This window comes from Lepeophtheirus salmonis, chromosome 5 (genome assembly GCF_016086655.4).
Source record: "Lepeophtheirus salmonis chromosome 5, UVic_Lsal_1.4, whole genome shotgun sequence".
Classification (NCBI taxonomy): domain Eukaryota; kingdom Metazoa; phylum Arthropoda; class Copepoda; order Siphonostomatoida; family Caligidae; genus Lepeophtheirus; species Lepeophtheirus salmonis.
The window spans coordinates 52673228-52682383 of record NC_052135.2 but is presented as its reverse complement, the minus strand read 5'-3'; the positions used below and the strand labels follow the sequence as shown (position 1 = coordinate 52682383).

The window sequence follows — 9156 nt, the reverse complement described above, 5'->3', positions numbered from 1 at the left end:
TCATACTAACTGCTATCGATCTTTTCAGAACTTTTATACTATAATAGTCTTACTATTTCTTCGAAATTGTTAAAATGTATTACACATATTAAATATTACAAACACATTTTTATAGTATTAAAATCCTAGATATAATTTTATTTCAGATTATTAATAGTATTGTTCAGTAATATTTTACGATATGCGTTGTTATATATTTCTATTTGCATATGATTTGTACTTCATTGAAATAATAAAATGATCAAATATATTAAAATACAGCAACTAACGATGGATCAACAAGAAATTATATTCCTGTCCTTTTGGAAACGTAACATGAGCATAATATAACTTATTACATCGTATATCTATAGAAAATATGAAATAACCATGATGTATCAAGGAAGACGAAGGAATCCACAATGGACAACAAAATGCCTAGGGTATATACCGTGTTGGCAATCATAGCTACAAAAAACGAACAAATTTACTATAAATCTCTATTCGGCTGCATCTAATAACATTGAAAAAAGGAAAAAAAAAAGAATCAATACTTGGATTGAATACTACTTGATACCAATGATAAATACTAATTTTTGAATTATATTAAAGTACATTAAAAATCGGTAAAAATGGCTAAATTAAGAAAAATTGAATAATTACAAAAATAAATCTCATTAATTATATTGTAATAGTTTATCTTTATTTATATAGAAATACATTCTTATAGTGATGTAAAGACATATTATTAATATATTTAAGGTCAGATATGTATATTACAAATGACAATAGACGGATAAATTTTTGATAAACAATAATGATTTAAGTCCTGTAATTCACTATTTCTCTTAGTATTAATGAAAAAGGGTTTTTATTGATATACGACTTTGTTGTTAAAAAGATATGACCTGCAGATATTTTAAAAAAAGAGAAGGCGAAAATTAATGTAGTCCCTATAGCAATTTTAGAACTGTTTGGAAGAAGAGCTGTATTGCTATAATGACGTTTTTTAAAGTAGCAAGGAGTAGCTATACAAGAAAAAAATACACACAAATCACTCCTTGAAATGAGAGAACATATATATAAATTATTAAAATGTCCATTCTCAATTCTACTTGGAGTCCAACAATGGTTTACACTTAAAAATCCTTATTAAATCCTCATTGTAAATTTCTCTATCCAAGAGCAGCTCATGCATTTTGTACTTATATGCTACCTCCACAAGAATTAAACGATAATGATAACAGCATTGGAAAAAAAAACAAGATTTATTCAGGTTTTCAACCATTAAAAGTATTGCACTCATTTAAGATAATATTTTTTACACCTATAAATTTGGAGATCTCAAAATTAAGTACCTCAATCCGACGTATAAGCTATTTCAAAGAACAGTTTCTGCTAAATGACGTCATCATTAATTAATCCCGACAGTCTGGTCTCCAATATTTATAAGAATAATAAATTGTTAGAAAATGCCTAAGATTTTCTAATAAAACTACTGTTTTATTTAACATATTATTCGATATATTAGTGAAAAATATGGCTTGTAGAGAGCGTTCCAAAATTTGAAACATTTTTCAAGGACCAACAACACGAACGCAGTGATTGTATGCTCCATATTTAGAACCAATATTTTAGTTTGTGAAAGGATTTTTCCGAATACGACTACATAAGGTGATTGGGGATCCAAACCGATACATACGTTTTACATAAAAATATCTCGAGTTATTCTCAAGGGCTCATCCAGAAACGGGTTTCTTAACTTTGCATATACTCAAAGTGGACAGAGAAAAAATACCCGGATTACAGGGGTCCCAATATCAGGTAGTCCCTATATTTATCAAACCGTTGCATCTTGCACGACCTCTTTTTAAGAGGTTGTGATATGTTAAATAGGGGTTTGAACCCTCTAGTCCTCCGAATGAGTTGAATTGATCTGATTTGTAGAGTTCTTCTTTTCTATGTAATCTGATATAATAATTTATGGACTTGTGCGAACCTAATAGAGGAAGGACTAACGGGAAAACAGAATTCCATGAGTGCACCATTTTGGGCCAGAAGGAGTCCATAGTTTTTATTGTCTTTTGATTAGTTCTACTAGATCTATATGAGTTCTTTAATTCAAGTGATATCTAGTCAGAAGAAAAAGTTATTTTATACCCTTAAACCCAATATTTAATAGTACTGCAAAACAACTTTCATCAATCTATTATATGACGTCACTCTTTTATAACATTACGTCAGGAATTATATAATATCCTTATACATGTAAGAGTCTTGGAAGTCTACTCATAGATATTTACGTACATTGATGGTTTAAGCCTTCCAATATAGATCGTACATATAGAAGGATACGTTCAGGTCTGATACGCACCGAGTTCTGTTTTACAATGATTAATAATTCTAATTACCTGTTGGTACTGGTGGTTCTCTGATATTATACATATACATATATGTATGTATGTAGTTATATACACACGAATATATATTGATAAAATGAAGATGAGCTCAACGCGCGGGAAGTGACTTCAACGCACGCACGTCAAAGGAACTGCAAAAGTAACAATTCTTTTTTGAAAAAAAAGTAAGATTAAAAAAAAGTAGCCTGAATTGGCAAAAAAAAGATCCTATTGCCAGAGTGAATCTTCTTCTTCTTCTTCACAACAAGCACACACACAGAACCGTCTTTATCGTCGTACTACATGGGTAAGAAGAAGAAGACCTATTGACCCAAACCATTACCAAAAATATGTATGACTTAAACGGGCCCTCGAATGATGCGTTTTGTGAGCGGTATTTAAAAAAACATCTTCAAAGTTCTTCCAAAATAATATACAAATTCTTTTTTTTCTTCAGTTATTAAGTGTTACGCATCCGTTCAACAACCCATAGTGATTTAATTTATGAAACACAAAATAGACATAAGCTCCGTATCTTTGAATAACAAGAAGACTTATTTTTGGTTATTATTGTTCATATTCTTATAAGACATAATAATAATATTATAACTTCGTATTTCCATACTCTCATAACAACTCCACCTTAGACTCAGACTCTTTGAAAGTTATGATTATTTCTACTTAGTTTGTGATGGACGAAAATGTTTTAGTCGCGACGATTAACAAGACAGCAGCGTCTTCATCCTTTCACTCCACTTCCTTTAGCAGGGACGACTTAAATATCCTAGATATGATCGAATTTGATCAAGTCGTTCCTGATAATTTTAATAGTAATCTTCAAGTAAGTTCCTCCTGCCAAGGGGAAAGCAGTCATCAACAGTATCACACTCTTAAAGTTGTTGATGAACGGATCCCTGAACACTCAAGTCAGACTCTTCATTTCTTCCAGAGTTCGAAATCAAGCGGTAGTAGCCCTTTCCTCAACTCTACAGGGAACTCACCTTCCTCCAATTGTTCATCTTCCAACATGTCCTCTTCCTCTCAATTCTTTGAGCACTCCACCACCTCTCTCAAAACCCCCCATCCTAATCAATACTCACCTGGTGCCCTCACCTTTGGAAACCTCGCTGACTCTGTTCTCACAAGCACAAGTTTACACTCCTCCGGACAACATGTCTCATCCAACAATAGTCTGCAACCACTGCCTAATAATAACCCACAAAGCCATCAGCAAACTCATCATCCATCCAGTAGTAGCAATGGAATCAATTTAGGCCCAAGTGAGATCCTTTCAGTTTCGACATCTTCCGGATACTATGATGATGTAGGAGGTCTAGAATATATCACGGGTGACATTTCGCATCATGCACATCATCATGGAGCAAGTTCTCCTCCCACTTCAGCCACTCATCATCCTCCTCCGGGTATCCTTATGACCACAACAGTCGTTCAAGTGAAGTCAGAGGATGACGAGTGGGGGCAAGATCCAGGAGGACCCTCTAATATTTGGGAAGACATTACTTCCAGTATACAAAAATTAGATCCGGACCATGCAAGGTTCTTGTCTGGAGACTTGGACTATTCCACAAGTCATCACACTACAACCTCTCTCCTTCACGCTCCTCCTCCCTCAAACACCCCACAATCCAATAACAACAGTCTCTATCCTTCGGAAATTAAAAGTGAGCCGGACTTTTTAATTGACTCATCTAGCCCAGAAGGATCAGAGCAACAACAGCAGCAGCAGCAGCAGCGATGTTCCTCTTCCACTTCATCTTCTAGTCTAACAACCATTCATCATCAACACTCCTCGAGTCCAACATCCTCCTCTTCTTCCTCCTATTACTCCAACACCGCTTACTCCAGCACAAACAATTCAACAGCGAGAGGATCCATTATTCCATCCAGTAACAATAACAACAGCAATGCCTTCTCCAATTCCTATCGAAAAACTCCGCCACCTCCCTATCCAACAGCCAGCTCAAACAACTCCAACCCCCCTCAACAACAATCCCCCTCCCTCAACAACAATAATATTATTAATAATAACAATGTTGGACATTGTGCCAAAAGGCAAGCAAGCGAGTCTCTCACGGAATTAGTTTCTCCTCCGCCACCGAAAAAGTACAATAGACGAAATAATCCTGAATTGGAGAAACGACGGATTCACTACTGCGATCACCCAGGTAATTACGGTCAAATATTTATTCTCCCCCCCCCCCTCACTGACATACATATATATATATATAGATTATGAGAATCATCGTCGTAACCCACGTAAAATAAAGGAATGTGACTAATATCCCTTCGTTCTTTCTTTTTAAATTTGTGGCCCGTCGCCACAAAAGTAAGTTAGAAGGATATTTCTCAAAATTAATTGCAGATTACATTTAAATTATTTGACAAATTATTGATTTTTGTACAATAATTTTTTTAAATTGACCCACCATTTATATATACATACTTTGTTCCCATTATTAAATTAATCGTAAAGACAAATATGTAATAACTTTACACTATCAAATGTTTGTGTATTTATAAATCACTGCTTAATCCATTCTCAGTAGACGTCCATGCCAATTGCATTTATATATTTTTGTGTCTTTTTTCATTATCATTTCTTATAAATAGAGTATAAAGTTTTTTTTCTTACAATTCATAATCTAATTATAATCCAATCACAAAAGAAGAACAAGAAAAAAAACATATCCATAGCACATTACTAAGCATATCTAACAATAGTGATCAAAGCAATAAACGTAAATTTTCAAACTCCTTTTTTGGTTCAAAACAAAGTCATTCCAAACGGAGACTTTGAATATACGTTGATAAATTTATTCTAATAACAAAAAGTTTCATATTTGGAAAAAACTAATTTATAAAAAAATTAAAACCGTTCAAATTTGCAAGAAAATAACATTTTTACATCGATACATTGAATTGATATATTTATATATGTATATGGCAATCATTTTTTGTATGTAAAAAAATGATAACCAATATAATTTGGAGAATGTTTGAGAGGAGAGGAGATTAGCTGTCATGACGTTTTGTTTAATTATCAGCTAGCAGCTGTGAGATGAAGGAAAGAATCACAAGGTCTACTCCCTGAACTACAGGACCTCTGCATTTTAAGTCCTCAATAAATCATCAGAGTTCTTTTCTGTCATTCATGAGTACATACTTGTGATGAGCTTTAAAAAAAACACGGTTTAGGTTGTCGACAACAATAAAAAATTACACGCTACAAAATGCTTATGACTTACAATTCTTTATATACATATCTACTATAATATTATTATTATAGTTGTATGTTCCCTTACAAAAATACATAGGGTAGGGTATTTATTTAAAAAACAGAGAGAGACAAAGACTTAAGATATTAAAACCTTTTTTATACAAAAACATTAAAACAAAATTCAGAATTTGAAGTCATGCACGTAAGGCTATGTTTCATTCTGATCAAACCAGATTCCTGGGCTTTGGAGAGCAAGTTTATTTTTTTATAAAACAAGAACAAATAAATATTATAATTATAATGACCAAAGAGATGGAAGAACTTCAAATGTTATCCATCGATAAGTTTTACTAAATTCTGGAGTTATTTAAAGCATAAATATAATAATTCGAGAAAAAAAAATATAATACGGGTACGTCCTAGTATATATTTATAAATATATAGTAAGGAAGTTAACTGTTATATTAATCGACGACACCTTACAACTATTAGCTTCCTCACATAATCTTATAGTTGTATAAATATCAGCTCAATATTCTATGTATTTCTTTTACGTATCTCTACATATGTATTTATGAATAAAACGATTCTACGGCACAGTACGTATAATCAACTATGTTGTAGCGTTACGTAATGTTTTCCTGCAAGAAAATTGTTACTTATGAGTGAGTGTAGACATGTAAGAGAAGCTTTGCTTCTGCTTGCTTCTTCTACATAATAAATGTGTAATACCATGATTATCTCTGGTTACATTGTTCTTATACAGAATGAAGCAGCACATGTCAAGGTCACGAACATGAGGCCCTAATAAGAAGAATAATAATTTAATCAAGTATAATTAATATGAACAAAGTGATCAAACCCAATCGTTATTTATTCTACCTTTATGTTATTTGTAGGTTGTACTAAAGTCTACACCAAAAGTTCACACTTAAAAGCACACCAAAGAATACATACAGGTAAATACGCTATTTTCATTCCCTCATTTGTTGTATACTCATTTTTTTTTTTTTTTTTTTTTTTTTTTTTTTTTTTGCATAGGCGAAAAACCATATACATGTCATTATGAAAACTGTCAATGGCGATTCGCACGATCCGACGAACTGACCCGACATTATCGCAAGCACACTGGAGCAAAACCTTTCAAATGTAAAGTTTGTGAACGATGCTTTGCCCGCTCAGATCACTTGGCTCTTCATATGAAACGTCATATGCCAAAACCTCCTAAGCACTGATAATAGATCCATCTATTTAGTATTAGCTTTAAAACCCTCCCTCTCCGGTTGAGGAATGAAGAAAAAAAGAGGAATATATATATATATATATATTTGGTGGAAATTCATTGCAGGTGCCATAGTTAGCCATTGCTCAATTTATAATTCAACAAATAAGTAATGAGGAAAATTTACTCAACATATAAAACACACAGACAAAATATCTTTAGAAGTATTTTTTTTTTCAATATCTAAGTCAGTAAATAATTCAGAAATACAAGTAATATATTATATAAATACTTAAATATATTAAAAATCCTTTAGAAGAACAAAAAAATACATTTCCTTGATTTTTTTAAGTTCAAATTAAAAAAAAGTTTTTCTAGGAAAATAATGATCCCTGTGCCATTTAAAAAAAATTATTATTATTTTAAAGAAATCATTATGTTTGTCCCATTACTGTTCCCTTTATATATATTTTTTTATAAGAATGTACATATATTTTATAATACGTCTATATATATTGTTAAACTCTTTGCCTAAAAAAAACTTTTCTTTATACATTTTGACTTCGGGTTCAATCGTTTCAGTATATATTTTTATTTTCTATTATATTTTATTACTTTTCCTACCTAATAATTATTATTATTATTAAAAAATAATACAAAAAATACAAGCAAATTTCATATAACGAATCTTTGGTCTACTTTATTTTGTATTAATATTACTTTTAATATAAAGAAAACATACTATAATTGAAGAGCAAAAATTTATTTTAAAAGATAGTTTAAAGTTCTTGCAGTTTTTGAATCTTCAAAATATTTTATAATAGTGGCAGTACCTTGCCATGCCTGGAGTTATGAGGCGTCGATGAACATACAAACTTTGCTGTAATGATATAAAAGACTATCTGAAAGCTTATCTGGCGTTGGTTGACAGTATTCCGTATTATTTTTCTTTACGTTTAGAACCCTTCAGTGCAGGCAAACATTACATTACGGAAACCTGTAGAACATAAACATATGGAATATTACGAATAATAAAAAATATTGTCGTATAAACTACAAAAACTTGTCCAAATGGGAAGTCCAACTTTTATTTTTGACGAAAAATAGCAATATCTAAATTTGCAAAGAAATTTGCTAAAAAAACAGTGTTTTACTGATTTTGTAAACAATATAATACCATATACTGTCATGGTAAAGAGGAACACAAGCCTACCAACAAAAAAAAGCTATAGAAAGCTATGTTGTCGAGAAAATAACCCTCGATTTCTGGATCATTTTTGCAAATTTAATAAGAATTATGAAATAACATTTTCCAAAAATTGAACATACAAAATTGTAATGTGAGAATCTAAAATTTTATGTATAAAATGCATCGTTTCGGGGATATTTCTTTTTTTAAATTGAAATTGACGTTAGATGAAAAAAATTGAACGATTATTATGAAAATGACAAATATTTTTGATATACATTCATTTCTATTTGTCAAATTTATAGGAAACGAATTACCAAACAAATTTCTACACGCCTTACTTCACTTACAAATCCAAAATTCGATTGGGAATTTTTTTTTGCACTTGAAATTTTTTTTTCATTGATGTCATTTTTTGCTCATTACTATTTTGATTTTGAGTAAATTATGAAAACGTATTTATTCGTATTATTACGTTTGAAGTCTTTTATAACTCAACCCCATACTTAGTCTCCCTGTACTCCCAAAACCATTTGTTGTGCTTAAGGTTCAGAATAAGTCCCCGTTATTTGACTCTCTCCCCTCAAAAAAAAAAAAATATGCACCCAGGTGTTAGCCTAACATTGTTCACAAGAAGCATCCACACAAAGTTTCAGCCTAGAGGGTAAACAGTGTGGGCATCCATGAAGGGCACAGCTCACAAATTGTCTAAATTTTGTGACTGTAAATCATATATAAAAGTACATATTGGCCAGTTTGATATTAAGGAAATATAGTCTAAAACATGGATGTCCAAAATGTTGCCTGTAGAACACATCTTGTTTTAGAAAACAAGACCCTCCTGCTAAATGTTTTAAGTACGGCGACTACTTATTTTCACTTCAAGTATAATTGTTTGAAAATTTATCGCTCTTGAAAAAAATTAATTAAGGGAATATTTCTTATACAACTCTACTTATAACTTCATAACAATTCCTCAACGTTACTTTCATGAGCTCACAAATTCGCGGTTACTCTTTATACTGGGAGGTTCTCTCCTCAAGTATAAAAGAAATAAGATAAAGGCTTAAAAATTAAAAAAATTAAACACTCTACAGCCAATTGCCAACAATAAAAACTTGCATGATCA

At 31.5% G+C, this 9156-nt stretch overlaps 1 protein-coding gene across 2 annotated transcripts; it reads left to right on the top strand.

Moving 5' to 3' along the window:
- Positions 1–2833: 2833 nt before the first annotated feature.
- LOC121118076 (uncharacterized) lies at positions 2834–7525 on the top strand. Of its 2 annotated transcripts, XM_040712621.2 has the most exons (4): positions 2834–3219; positions 3328–4564; positions 6516–6575; positions 6658–7525. In XM_040712621.2, the coding sequence occupies exons 1-4, from the start codon at positions 3070–3072 to the stop codon at positions 6849–6851; spliced, it is 1641 nt and encodes a 546-aa protein (XP_040568555.1). In that variant the 5' UTR covers positions 2834–3069; the 3' UTR covers positions 6852–7525. The 2 variants fall into 2 exon arrangements, with proteins under 2 accessions (XP_040568555.1, XP_040568554.1); XM_040712620.2 differs by having other exon boundaries at positions 2834–4564.
- The last annotated feature ends 1631 nt before the right edge of the window (positions 7526–9156 follow it).

What these genes read in the sequence shown, in the direction of transcription:
- LOC121118076 (XM_040712620.2), top strand. Translation starts at nt 3,070, where the DNA reads ATGGACGAAAATGTTTTAGTCGCGACGATTAACAAGACAGCAGCGTCT. An exon ending in TCACTACTGCGATCACCCAG is followed by an intron (nt 4,565 to 6,515) that starts GTAATTACGGTC and finishes TGTTATTTGTAG; the next exon opens with GTTGTACTAAAGTCTACACC. An exon ending in ACACCAAAGAATACATACAG is followed by an intron (nt 6,576 to 6,657) that starts GTAAATACGCTA and finishes TTTTTTGCATAG; the next exon opens with GCGAAAAACCATATACATGT.